We start from the raw sequence: 15,074 nt of genomic DNA, 5'->3' as shown, positions 1-15,074 counted from the left end.
CTAGTTATAGAAAGTAACTTTCATATTTTTGAAGTACAAATTCCAAGTTTTACTATTTCTATGTTACTTCTTTTCATGTGGATTTTCTTATGCAGTTTGCCCATATTGCATGCAGCATTAAATATTTACTAATTACTTCTGGGTCATTGCAGATTGTTTCCACTGAACTATAGAGTATATTGAGGCAAAGTCTTTGTCTGATTGTCCTACTAGGATGGCTCAAATATCTCATATTTATAGGTTTCAGTGTTTCAGTCTATTTTTCATGGGGATTTGATTGACTGTTTTTGGCTAGAATTCTGTAATTATTAAAAATATTCACAGAATTCCCAGAGCCAGATTATAGGGGAAAAATAACATATAAACTGTCCTAACTTCCTGCTCTGAACATGAAAAATATATGCCTTCCCTGAGCAGGTGCCTGGTCCTCACTGCAGAGCCAGTGAATTAAACTCTCAGGATTTAGGCTCCCCAGGTAACAGGCAGCTCGGTTTAAAAACTGCTGCGTAATTCAGAGGATGCCCATTGCTCTTAGTTGTAGTACATTTAATTTAACCATACATGCATTGCTCATAGCACAGTGTGCTAAGACAAGGATTCTTCATTCAATATCTCAGTGTTTCTGTCAGGAAATGGTATCAGAATTGGAATTAGAAGTTTCAGATGCATAGATTTCTTCACCTTTTATGTATGTCTCTCAGATAATTGATAATTTATAAGGTTTTATTTGATTTTCTAACTTTAAATCGCTTTTGTTATAATAATCTGACTTGAATGACAGGTCATTTGAGAAATAAACTAACATGCTACATCCTCCAGCATTCTCATTAGCATTCCTTTGAGAGTTAAAGTAAAAGATAAAATCCTTATATTCCTTTTGAACGAAAAATTGTCTTTCCCCCCAGATATTCTTGTGCTTTATTTTATTCTTGGAGAAATCTTTTATTCTCATACCTAGAAAAAATTTTTAAAGAACTTGCTTCTAGGAATGTTATGAATCACTATAGCACATTATTTAGATTGTTTTCAGCTCCTTAAAGAAAAGAATTTTGTTTGAGAAAAAGCCTTTATACTAATTTTATGTATCAGCTTATTTTATTTTTTTTTTGCTCTTTTTCAAATGTTAATATATTAGTATACTTTAATATGGAATTTTGTTCTAAGCCTAAACTTTCTCAGAACAATGTATAAATAAGAAGTGGTTTTTGGGGATTTTTTGTTTTTGTTTTTTTTTCAAGTAAGATTCTCTTTTTCTTTAGTGGAAGATGTACAGGTCTCTTGTTATAGAATTCTCACTAGCTTATATGCCTTGGGAACCAGCAAGAGTATTTATGTGGAAAGGTAAGATTTTGAAAATATTAATTTTTATTAATAGCTGTTTCAAGTCTAATAAATATTTATACCAATAGTCCTTAATTTTAAACTAAGACAGATTGACCTAATTAGACAGTATTTACACTAAATAAGACTTGATGTAATAAAGGACAGGGGAGTTACGCACAAAAAGTAAAGCAGTAATGGTAAATACCATATTTAATACAAAGTTTAAACTTAAAATATTTATGAGTCTTATGAAAGAATCTGGTAGTTTTTCACTGTGTATCAGAAATACCTTGTAAGCATGAATATAGATAATTGCTATTAAAACAAGTTTTGTTTTTTCACATTCTCAGGTTTCAAAAAGGGTATCATTAACAGTGTCAAGTGATATGGACTGGCCAAGTGAAATAAGGTGTCATCAATGAATTTAACAGTAAGAGATCACTTGGTCACTTGGCAACTTCAGGAATAAATTTCTTTGAAATAGATAACAGGAGAGCATTTTTTAGAAAAGACTTGACTAAATTTTAAAAAATTCTGATATAAAGATTTAATGTTGAATAAATGTAAATTCTTCCCAAATTAATCTATAGTTAATTACAATACAATCCAAGTAGAAATATGCTTTTTTTGAACTTGACAAGGTAATTCAAAAGTTCATTTGAAAGAATAAATCCATGCGACTAGGCAATAAAATTATTTCAAAGGGATAAAAGGAGTAATGAAATGTTACTCATTTAGCCTACCAGATATTAAAATTACAAAGCTTCAATAATTAAAGTGATGTGACACTAACATAGAAATAGGAAAATAGATCAATGGAAGAGGATTATTGGATTCATTCTGAATATTTTTACACTTTTACCTGCTTTTTAACCTAGCTATATTTTATGTGATTTTTATGGCTACAAAATGTTTTATCTTAAGGGAAGTATTATCATTTATTCAAATGTTAATTTATGTTTGGACATGTAGGTTATATTCTCTTTTCCCTTACTTAAATAATGTGAAAATTTTGTTAATTAATTTTTATGTATGCTTATGTTTATATCCTTTAGCTATATTAAAATTTAGAATTCTAGGTTAAATGGTATACATATATGAGGACTTTGATATACATTTCTAACTATTTTTTTCAGAAAATTAATTCAGTTTATACTTTCAAGTTTTACAAAAGATTCCTCATTTCCTTACAGTTTTTATTTCTGATTGTCATTCTTTTTACTGTTTGCAAATGTAATAACTAAAAAAGGTATCTAATCTTAAATTTCAGATATATTTCTGTATTTACTGGATACTTTGCTAATTTTGTATATTTACTTTGCCATCTTTATTTCTTCTTTTTTTAAATTACCACTTCTCATCCTTTTTCCATTTGTTTGTTGATGTCTTTCTTGTCTTACTGACTTGTTATAACTGTTTTATTTATTAAAACTATTAAAAGTATTCTTGTCCATTTCTGCTTCAGTTTTTAAGGCTTTATTGTATTTATATGTAATTTTTTATGACATGAGGATTTTGAGGGTTTTTTTTAGGAGGTACTGGGGATTGAACCCAGAACTTTGTACACATGTAGCACACAATCAACTACTGAGCTACACCTCTTCAAGATTTTGAATTTTTATGTAATTGATCAGTTATTTCATGTGTATTTTTTTCTCTTTAGTTCTATGATTTTGAAAAGTTTTCTCTACACTTTACCAAATAAAAATGCAAAATATTTCTCCAAGGTTTTGATGCTCTCAGTTGTTTAGATAAGACTTTCTATTCCTTTTGTTCACTCAATAAATATTTATTAAGTGCCAGGCTCTGGGCAACAAGATGCATTCCTGCCCTCACAGGGCTTAAATTTGATGGGGGAAGCAGGAAAAAAATGCAAAACAGGTAAACTGAAAAATACAATAGAGGGAGATTATAATTTGTCTCAGGAATAAACCAACAATATAGAAAACAACATGAATGACTATACTTAAGGTAGTCGGCAGTATGTTTTCAAAATGACTTTTAAAATTCAAAAATTTCTTGCATGCAACAAAAGAAGGTAGATGATGGATCAGCCGTAGATAGACTTGTGTCTGATAGCTTCCATTGTCTTAGTAAAGTATGAAGTGAGTCCTTCTCCAGTGATGGTTGAGAAAGGAGGTATTGGAAGTTTGAGGAAAATACAGAAAGTATGAAATGACTGTCTCTGGAAGTCAGGTGGGAAACTTACTAAAAATGCACCTGATTTTTATTTTTCTCTCTGATGCTATGTAAAATTCAAGCTCAATTTTTAAAAATCGATAACTACTTTTAAAACAATCATTTACTAAGTATTTATTTTATCCTGTGAATTATTATAAAACCTTTATTGACATCATAAATTAAGTCAGGTTATATTTCTTGACTTTCTATTCTTTTCTATTATTTGATTTTAAATTATTAGGTCAATATTTCCTAAATTGTTAATATTTTATAATACATTTCAGTATCTGGTAGTCCGAACCCTCTCATGCTCTTGTTACACATACTGCTGGGGTAATTGTTTCTATCCTTGTTTATTTGCTCTTCTTCGTGAAATTTGGGATCAGTTTGCTGAGTTCTTAAAAAAAACATATTTAAGTTTTTGTTTTTCTTTTTTTGCAAGTAAATTTTTTGGTATAAAGTGATTTCAGAAGAATATAAAATTTTGAAGATGAGTACAAGATATTTAGAAAAATGCAAAAGCCTACGTTGTGCTGATAAAAAATGTAGATATTTAAATACAATTCATGCAAGAGGAAAATTGCTATTTCCAGATTATATGAATTTTGAATATGAATATTAATTAAATTAAAGGGCTAGTCCAAATAGATGTAAGAAAACAAATTGTCTATTTTGGTATGAAATATTTAGGATATTAAATTCTTAAATAAATTATTTCTTATAATTAAAAAAAATTTTTTGAACCCATACTATATGGCAGAAAATTTGCAGTTTTACATCCCTATTTTCAGGTAAGGGAAGCAAAACTTAGAATGTGTCAGTGATTTTAGTATAGTCACACAAGTGTCCGTAACTAGGATTGGGGCCCAGGTCTGTGTGACTGGAAGTCTGTGCTCTTTGTAAATTCTCAGGGTGCCTTGATGTCCTAAATTATTTTTAATAATGAAATGTTATTAAATTTTGAAATAACACTATTTTATTCAATGTCATTTTATGAGGGACCTTTATTTCCTCTTGGCTGACTACGTATCAGTTATTCTTTTAATTAAAATATTAAATAATCAGGCCTTGTTAATTTGAAGTAGCCATCTTTTTCCTTTAAGACATTTGAAATGATCTCCTAGGAAACTTAATCTTTTCTTTATTAAGTCAATTATATTGACTTGTAAAATAAAATATTAATATGAAACATTTTAAGTAGTTCATAATATACTGAAATAAATCTGTATTTGTCAGGGTTATCCAGAAAGAGAACTGATAGGATGGAGGTTATAGGAATTGGTTTATGTGACTGGGGGATTGGCAGTCCAAATTCTGTAGGGCAGGCTACAAGCTAGAAACTCTGGTGAAGCTGAAATTGTATTCCCTAGGAGAAGCAGATTGGCTGAAGAAAAGGCAAAAATTCTTCTTTCTGACTTCTAAAATCCTCAAGTCCTGCCTTTAGACATCCAAATGATTGGATGGGAGCCTCCCCTCATTGCTGGGAGCAATCTCCTTTGCTGATGATAAATGCAAGGAGCAGTAGACCCAATAGACTGAATATAGATGATTCTTTATCAGACACCTGCACAGGAACCATCAGCCAGTGCTCCCTTGACTAAACAACTGGACACCATAACTTAGCCAAGTTGACACATGAACTTGACCATCACAAATCCCCACAGCATTCTATATCAAGCCAATACTTAAAGTTCACACAAAACCTTGGACACTTCTATCAGAGGCAGAGAGAGTCTTAGGCCATATCTTATCCTTAATCAACTGATTAACATCTGATTCCTTAAAACCTTCCTTCCCTTTATCATGATAATTCAGTTTTTAGTGTCACCAGTGGTTTTTAGCCTTTAATATGTCTTTAATATGTCTTAACATTTCATAGTTACCCTTAAGTTACTTATACAAGGCAAAATTGGAGAAAATATGTTAATGCTTCATTTTTTCTTTCTTAATCTGCTCCTTCACATGCAGGAATTCTTCCTCAGCAGGTCATTCCCCTTTGAAAAAGAATGATAGTGAAGAAGAAGAAGAAAAGGAAAACAAAAAGATGCCCAAATGTGTTATTTTGATCTGTACTGTTTTTAACTTTTTTTCTTTTCAGATAACAGACATTTAGCTTTTTTTAAATGATAAGGGTTTTGTTGGTGAGAGCGTAGGATGTTTTACAATATAGAAATTGTTTAGGTCAAAGTTGTCAATTTTAATTTAATTTCTTCTTCAGTTATTCACTTGGAAAACATTTTAAAAATTAGCATTTTCTGCTTCTAGGCAACGTTCTGCATTGGGAGAATGCCTGGCTGCCTTGGCCGGTGCCTTTCCTGTAGCATTTTTGGAAACTCATCTTGACAAACATAATATTTACTCAATCTACAACACGAAGACTGCAAGGGAGAGAGCAGGTAATGGGGAAGCATGTGCAGAATTTGAGATATGAAGCTAAAACTTAATCATATTTATTTTATTTTTCTACCGGGATCTTTATTGGTCATTTCATGTGACTATCTCCAATGCTGATAGTTCTTAGGTTTTAGTATTTAGTATTGCATTTTTGTGGAACTCTGTATACTATTCCCCTAGTGATTCTGAAAGAAAATTAGTTTGATTTCTTCTAAGTTAATGAACTACAGACAAATGAACACTGACAGCAATAAGATAAAAAGCCCATGGATATAGGAAAAAAATAGGTCAGTCTGATTTCTGATTCAGTTATCTCCTCTAGTCAGCAAGGTGTATGTCATTCTTATTAATTATGCTTATTGATTTATAGCCTTCATTTTTCTTTGCTTACCAGATATGTCTAACCTATTGGGGCAGCTTTATTCTATGCGATGTTTTTCCTAATAATTTGGTCCTATTTTAATCATTAAAAAATTTAAAAACATTAATCTGGGATACAATTGATCAACGACTTTAATTGGTACTTGACTCTGGCATGTGTATTCCTAAGATTTTTCTGTCTATATGTACACTAGGTATCTATATATACTCATGTGTCTTGGTGCTTTCCATTTGGAAAAATATGATTATTTGCTGAGCAGATAGGCACATGTTTTTCAACTGTCCCATTGGAAAATCATTGTAAATCATCTCTTTATGGGGACTGCTATTTACACTAATTTTATAGTGAACTTTAACACATAAGAATCTTTTAAAATCTTGAATAACCATTATTTACTTACTTTGAAATACCAAGTTTCATGTAACAAATTAAGTTTAATGTGATTTAGTACTTTCTATGTACTTTTCACAGTATATTTGTTAATTAGTTGGTGTTGGAGTTTGCATTATGAATCCTCTTTGTAAATGTATAATAGAGTTGTCTTATCAAGGCATTTTGATTGGTTAATATTTTTGCCATGTTCAAGAATGAAGCAGATTTGTTGTTTCATTGCTGATAAAGAAATACACAAATCAGATAGTGCATCTATTTTTGTTTCTATCACATATTCTTGGCATAAAATAAAAGAATTAAATTTACCAATCCTTTCATCATTTATTTAATCAGTGCTTCAACAAATCTTTGTTCATATTACACAGAATGGTAGATGGAGATGTGATGCAAAGATGAGTAAGTATTGATTCTTTTCCTCAGAGAATTTTCACTTGAAGTAGAGGGAAAGAAATCAATATTAAACAATAAAATTGAGCATAAAAAAGCAGTTTCAGCTGGGATACCTGGAAAGGCTGCAAAACAGACGTGGTACAAGACTGACCTTGAAATTAGAAAGTATCAAACCCTAGTTCAGGGGGAGAAATCACGAGCTTTTTGTCCATCCAGCCTGGAGATAGCTTTCAGATCAGAAAGGGGTGAAAGATGAGAAAAGAATGAAATCCAGAGGTTAGGTAGGCTTTGTATGTCTGGCAAAGAGCTTATTATGGCTTTAAAGGGGGAAGCAAAGAGTAGATTTGCAGTTTAGAAAAAGCTCTTGACTGCATTAAGGGCGGTGAGTTGGGTGAGTCACCAGCCAGCAAATGATTGTTGCTGTAGTAAAAGACAACAGGCTGAATGAAGGCCCCTTGACTGGATGCATCATGAAGTTGTCCCAGAGACCCTCCAGGGACAGTCACCTTGCACAGATGGCGGGGAGCATCACTGCAGCCTAGGATTCCTGCCTGGTTTCTAGCTTGGGTGACTGAGAAATAATGCCATCTTTACCAGGTTGGTGCATGCTCAGGAAGTAGGTTAAAGAGAAAAGACAAAGTTGAAGTTTAGAACTGTTGTATTTTAAATGCATTCAAGGCATCCAGTATTAGAAAGTAATGTTTAAGAAATATGTCTTTGACTGTTATTAGCTAATATTCAAAATCCATAGGAATTCCAGGGTTGCCTAAGGGAACATTGAAGCCAAAAGGAGTTAAATATTGATTTCTGAAGAAAACCAACCTTAAAAATCCAGCAAGGAGAAAAGAGTCAGTAAAGGGGACTGATGAAATGCAGAAGAGAACCCAGAAATCCTTGATGCACTGAAGGAGAGAAGTGGTTTTAGGAAAAGGAAATTTGGTCAGTGAGAGGAAATGTCACCGAGCAGTCATGTAAGATAAGGATTGTAAAAGAGTAAATTTAGTGAGTGGTATAAGGCAGAAAGCCTCATTACTGGAGATTAAACAGTGCCTGGAAAGCACAACAATTTAGGAGGGATTTGAGCACAGGTAGATGCCACTGTGGGTATGGGGCAGACATTGGAGAGGAGGTTGAAAATATACTGTAGAGCAGGGGTTCTGAACCTTTTTTGTTCCATGGACCCCTTGCCAGTCAGGTGAAAACCGTGCACCCCTTACTAAGTCCACACCACACTGTGTATTATTTAGTAAATATATTACAGCTGCACCAACATATCCCCACAAGAATAATGCTGTTTTGAATTTCAGTTCAAGCTCACGGGCCCCTGGTTAAGAGCCCCTGCATTAGAGCAAGGTCCCAGACATGGGGAAGGTCAGGGCATCACGAACATGGGTGAAATCATGAATTGGGACCTCAAAACGTCTTCCTCTAAAAATGGAAAATGGATGTAGAAGTGTGGTCAGACGTGAAAAATGTGTAGGCCGGGGAGCAGGAAGTTGAAGAAAGTGACATTTGTATCCCCCTTTGCTGTGAAGTCAGAGGGATGGTCATCACTGACTTCAAGGGAGTGGTGGTAGGGTGGGCACTTGGAGAGAAGAGCGAGGTTTGAAATCACCGCCATGAGCAGAGGGCAAAGGAGCCAGTTAAAGGCGTGCCAAGTCTTGCTGAGTTTTGAAGCCCAAAATGAAATTGTTGCCTGTGACTGTTTTAAAGGGTGGAAATCTAGCATGTATATCAATTCTTGCCTTAAATGCAATCCATGTTTCTGTGTTTTCCCAGCTCTCAGTTTGCCAGCTAATGTGGAAGGGGTCTGTCCAAATATACCATCTTTGGAGAAACTCATGGAAGACATTGTGGAATTAGCAGAGTCTGGCATTCGCTATACACAAATGCCCCATGTCATGGAAGTTATACTGCCCATGCTTTGTAGCTACATGTCACGTTGGTGGGAGTATGGACCTGAAAACAATATGGAAAGGGCTGAAATGTGCTGTACAGCTGTGAACTCAGAGCACATGAACACGCTTCTGGGAAATATCCTAAAAATTATATATAATAACTTGGGAATTGATGAGGGTGCCTGGATGAAGAGGTTAGCAGGTAAGAATTCAAATAAATGAATATGCCATATAGATCTTTTTCAAAAAAGATTAGAAGTGCAGGACACTAGAATTTTCCTATCACATCATCATCATTAATATTTTGTGCTCAAAATAGGATTTGTCTTCTCTCATGTTATATCTTTGGAAAATTTAGATATAAGCAGACATTAGATAACGTTCTATATGGTTGCTACTTTTAAGGAAGGAAACATTTCCTGAATTTGACAATCTTTATAAGATTAGTCCATAAACTTAGCAGTAAAAACAAATGATTTTCTAGACAGAGACAAATAAAACTGCGTTTCTCTACAACTCACTGTTAGCAGTCTGTCCTATGGGGTGGGGGTGGGCGGGAGAGGAGTGATAATCAAAAGATGCAGTCAAATATTTACATTAAAGTTTATGTATCACTGTATTATTTATATTAAAAAATTGGAAGAAATCTAAATCTCCAAAAACTAGAGAATAGTTGAATAGGTTATATGTCATCCATATACCAAAATGTATGCTATCCTTAAACATTAAGGTTTTAAAATTGTATCATGAATTGGAAAATTCTCATAGTATCAGTGAGGATGGAAATAGATTTATAAACAATACAGAATGAAATATGTATAATATATATGTTTTTGAAAAAATCTGAAAAACACTGAAGAATTTACTGAATGTTCTTAGTAAATAATGTAGAATGATTATATTTGATTTTAGTTTTTCCATTTCATATGTTTACCTAAAGGATATGTGTTACTTTTAGAGGGGAAAATTCCTTTTAAAACTGGCTGTTTCAAGTTTGGAACTATTACTCACAAGTTCAACGCTTATTAACTAGAATAGGAGTGTTATATGTAATCTAACTCTTGTATTCAGCCATGATTAGAGACAGAGTGAGAGTAACATTCTCCACCAATATGTAGCTCCTTACATAATAATATCCAGTGGTAGGTATATCTCTTCTCCTCAGTGAAAAGGATAGGAGAAGCTTTATCCATTTGTGGATTTTACTTTTTTATGGAAAATAATTGATTTCCAAAGAGAGTCTTTTTTCCCCTATCCTATTCTAAGCTACCAACCCTTTTATTTACAAAGAAGCACACTGAATTCAGTTCTGCGTCATTTTTGAACAGCAACTTCACAGTTAGGTTTTGGAGATACAGAAATGACTGTGGCATGGGCACTATAGCCTTAAGGAAGCCCTGTTCAGAGACAGAGGGACTTCATGCTACAGTCACAATTATAATCTATCCTCACTTTAAGGAATGCATGTGCAGAGTATTAATGTTTGTCTTCTAACAGTGTTCTCCCAGCCTATTATAAATAAAGTGAAACCTCAGCTCTTGAAAACTCATTTCTTGCCATTAATGGAGAAACTCAAGAAAAAGGCAGCAATGGTGGTGTCTGAGGAAGACCATCTGAAAGCTGAGGCCAGGGGTGATATGTCCGAGGCCGAACTCCTCATTCTAGATGAATTTACCACGCTGGCCAGAGACCTCTATGCCTTCTACCCTCTCTTGATTAGATTCGTGGACTATAACAGGTATGACGTCCAAAGGTGATTCGTGTCTCTGATTCAGTCAGGAAGCTATCTTGGTTCACATGTCTCTACTGAATTGACCCATCCACTAAGTACTTGGTGATGAGCTTGCTTAGGAAGATAGCATCACTAAGTGTTTTTAGAGAAGTTGTCACCTTGAATTTTAAAATTAAAATCTGAATTCTTACTCTGTGACAGTCTCCATTCTTCATATAACTGTTCTCAGTTTGACAGCTGTGTTTTAATTTTTAAATGTTTTTTAAAATTAATTTTTATTCTAGTAACATTTATACAACCTAAAATTTCTCATTTCAACCACATTCACCATTTCAATTCACAATTCATTGCTGTTAATCACTTTCACAATGCAGTGCTACCATCCCCATCATCCTTTACCAAAACTTTACAATCAAATAGAGACTCTGTATACCTTAAGCTTTAACTCACCATTGTCTACCCCCAGCCTAGCCCTATAGATCCATATTCTAAATTCTGACCGTAAGAGTTTGCTTATTCTAATTGTTCTTATCAGCATGATCATAAAATATTTGTACTTTTGTGTCTGACTTACTTCACTCAACATGATGTCTTCAAGGTTCATCCATGCTGTCACATGTATCAGGACTTCATTCCTTTTTACAGCTGAAAATATTCCATTGTATGTATGTACGTCATTTTGTTTATCCATTCATTGGTTGATGGACAGTGACACTGAGACCATTGTTATGCAAATATCTGTTCCAGTCCCTGCTTTCAATTCTTTAGGGTATACACCTAGAAGTGGGACTTGCTGGGTCATTTGTTAATTCTATTCTTAGCTTTCTGAGGAAACAACAAACTGTTTTACACAGCGTCAGCACCATTTTACATTCCTATCGGCAATGAGTGAATGCTCTTAATTCTCCACATCCTCTGCAATGCTTTTATTTACTGATTTTTAAATATTAGACATCCTATTGGGTATGAAATGGTATCTTCTGGGTTTGAATTGCATTTCCCAGATGGCTAAAGATGTTGAGCATCTTCTCCTATGCTTTCTGCCCATTTTGCTCATTTGTATATCTTTTTTGGAGAGATGTCTTAAATAGTCTTTTGCCCATTTTTTAAATGGGCTCTCTTATTTTTTTTTAATTTTTAAATTTTTATTTGTCTTTTTTTTAAAGATATGCAGATCATGGAAAAATGTTACATTAAAAAGTAAAAGAGGTTCCCATATACTCTACACCCCACCCCACCTCTCCTCCCACATCAACAACCTCTTTCATCATTGCGGCATATTCATTGCATTTGGTGAATACATTTTGGAGCACTGCTGCACTGCATGGGTTATAGTTTACACTGTAGTTTACACTCTTCCCCCAGTCCATTCAGTGGGTTGTGGCAGGATATATAATGTCCTGCATCTGTTCCTGTGATATCATTCAGGAGACCTCCAAGTCCAAAAATGGCCCCCTGTCATACCTTTTCTTCCCTCTCCCTGCCCTCAGCAACTCCTGTGGCCACTGTCTCCACATCAATGATAAAATTTCTTCCATTTCTAGAGTCACAATAGTTCTATAGTAGAATACCAGTAAGTCCACTCTAATCCATATTTTATTCCTCCCATCTTGTGGACCCTGGGATGGTGATGTCCACTCCATTTCTAAATCACAAGGGGGCTTAGATCCCACATGGCTGATGTATATGATTCCCCTGCTTGCAATTGTAGACACTCTTAGCTCCCTGATGTGGTGGTTGACCACCTTCAACTCCCTGTTAGCTGACCTGGGTAAGTCCAACAAACTGGAGAGTAGGTGTTGCAACCCTGCTGAGGCTCAGGACCCAGCTGGCATATGGCCAGTACAGAGATTCAAGACTCCTGGGCATACACCAACCCCAGCACCAACCATGGGTTCAGTAAAAGTGACAGAAGAGGCATTTGTAGAAAGGTCACATCTGAGTCCAACTCCATCCCACTCAGGAGCACAAATTCCAAAGTAGGGCCCACTGACAAGGCACTAAACTACAGAGCCATCTGCCATGAACATAAAACCTGCGTGTTTCTGTAGTCCTCAGGAGCACCAGTACCTGGGGTTGTATATACTTTGGCTGTCTCTGGGATACTGCTGAGACATGCATAAGTGTAACCCCCCTGATGATCTCCCAACTCATTTTAAAGTCTCTTAGCCATATAAACTCAATTGTCTTTACCATTTCCCCCTTTTATTCAAGATCTTTTTATAGTTGCATCACTACCTGGTGATTGGTAGTAATCCCTCAGCACCAGGGAGGGTCATCCCTAGGAGTCATACCTTACACTGTGGGGAAGGTAATGCATTTATGTGCTGAGTTTGGCATAGAGAGTCTTTTCAGTTTCTTGATAAAGTCCTTTGAGGTGCAAAAGGCTTTAATTTTGAGGTGTTCCCATTTATCTATGTTTTCTTTTGCTGCTTGTCTTTTGGGTGTAAATTTGATGAAACTATTTCCTATTATCAGGTCCTGTAGATGCTTCCCTGCTTTGTTTTCCAAAGTCTTTATGGTCTTGGCTCTTATATGTAGGTCTTTGATCCATCTTGAATTGGTTTTTGTATAAGGTGTGATATGATAATCCTCTCTCATTCTTTTGCATATGGATATCCAGCTCTCCAACACCATTTGTTGAAGAGCCCATTCTCTCCCAGTTGAGTGGACTTGGTGGTCTTGTCAATTATCAGATGACTGTATATGTGAGGATCTATTTCAGAATTTTCAGTTTGGTTCCGTTGGTCAGTATGCCTATCCTAGTACCAATACCATGTTGTTTTGAACACTTTATCTTTGTAGTATGTTTTGAAGTCAGGTAGTGTGATTCCTCCAGTTTCATTTTTCTTTTTGAGTATTTCTTTGGCTATTTGGGGTCTCTTTCTTTTCCAAATAAATTTCATAGTTAGTTTTTCTAGTTCATTTAAAAATGCTGTGTTGATTTTTCTTGGGATTGCATTAAATCTGTAGATCAGGTTGGGTAGGATAGACATCTTAATGACATTTAGTCTTCCTATCCATGAACAGGGAATATTCTTCCATTTATTTAAGTCTTCTTTGCTTTCTTTTAACAGTGTTGTGTAGTTGTCTGTGTAAAAGTCTTTTACATCTTTAGTTAAATTCCTAGGTATTTGATTTTTTCATCTAATATTGTAAATGGTATTTGTCTTTTGATTTCCTCCTAAGATTGCTCATTATTGGTGTACAGAAATGCTACAGATTTTTGCACATTGATCTTACAACCTGCGACTTTACTCAACTCATTTATTAGTTCTAGAAGCTTTTGAATTTTTGGTAGAATTCACCTATGAAGCCATGTAGCCCAGGGCTCTTCTTAGTTGGGAGGTTTTTAATGACTGATTCAATCTCTTTGCTTGTAGTTGGTTTGTTGAGATCATCATTTTCTTCTTTTGTCAATGTAGGCTACTTGTGTGTTTCTAGGAGTTTATCTGTTTCCTCTAAATTGTCCTTCTTGTTGGCATACAGTTTTTCAAAGTATCCTCTTATGATAGACTTTATTTCTGTGGGGTCAGTGGTGATATCCCTTTTCTCATTTCCTTTTTGTGCATTTGCACCTTCTCCATTTTTTTGTTTGTTAGTCTAGCTAAGGGTTTGTCAATTTTATTGATCTTCTCAAAGAACTAGCTCTTCATTTTATTTATTTTTCTAGAGCTTTCTTATTTTCTATTTCATTCTACTGTGATCTTCATTATTTCTTCTCCCTTTGTGGTTAGTTTGTTGTTTTTTTAAATAATTCCTCTAAGTGTGCTGTTAGAGCTTCAATTTTAGTTCTTTTTTTGATGTATGAATTTATGGCTATGAATTCCCCTCTCAGTACAGCTTTTGCTGCATCCCATAAGTTTTGATATGTTGTGTTGTCGTTTTCATTGGTTTCAAGGTAGTTACTAATTTCTTTTGAGATGTCCTCCTTGATCCACTGTTTGTCTAAGAGTGTGTTGCTTAACTTCCTTATCTTTGTGCCTAATATAGTTCTTTGGCCCTTGCAGATTTCCAGCTTCATTCCACTGTGGTTAGAGAAATTATTTTGTATGATTTCAATCTTTCTGAATGCATTGAGACTTTCTGTGTGACCTAGCATGTGGTCTATCTTGGATAATGGTCCATGTGCTTGAGAAGAATGTGAATCCTGATATATTTGGGTGTAATGTTTTGTGTATGTCTGTTAGATCCAGATCCTCTAATATATTGTCCAAAGTCTTTGTTTCTTTATTGATTCTCTGTAGAGATGTTCTGTCCAATGGTGATAATGGTGCATTTAAGATCCCCCCTATAATTGTAGAGGCATCTATTCCTTCACTTAGTTTTTCCAGTGTTTGCCTCATGTATTTGGAGATGCCTTGGTTAGGAGAATAAATGT

General features: G+C 34.6%; 1 protein-coding gene across 1 annotated transcript in view; it reads left to right on the top strand.

Moving 5' to 3' along the window:
* The window catches only part of RYR2 (ryanodine receptor 2), a 735,760-nt gene that overhangs the window by 595,151 nt on the left and 125,535 nt on the right, over positions 1–15,074 (top strand). The window contains exons 64-67 of the mRNA XM_071207362.1: positions 1,260–1,341; positions 5,770–5,900; positions 8,843–9,163; positions 10,459–10,699. Of these exons, the coding sequence (XP_071063463.1) occupies positions 1,260–1,341; positions 5,770–5,900; positions 8,843–9,163; positions 10,459–10,699 (775 nt within the window). The remainder of the gene's footprint in view (positions 1–1,259; positions 1,342–5,769; positions 5,901–8,842; positions 9,164–10,458; positions 10,700–15,074) is intronic.

This window comes from Dasypus novemcinctus, chromosome 13 (genome assembly GCF_030445035.2).
Source record: "Dasypus novemcinctus isolate mDasNov1 chromosome 13, mDasNov1.1.hap2, whole genome shotgun sequence".
Classification (NCBI taxonomy): Eukaryota; Metazoa; Chordata; class Mammalia; order Cingulata; family Dasypodidae; genus Dasypus; species Dasypus novemcinctus.
Note: the sequence above shows the minus strand (reverse complement) of the source record. Positions and strands in the feature narration are given on the sequence as shown.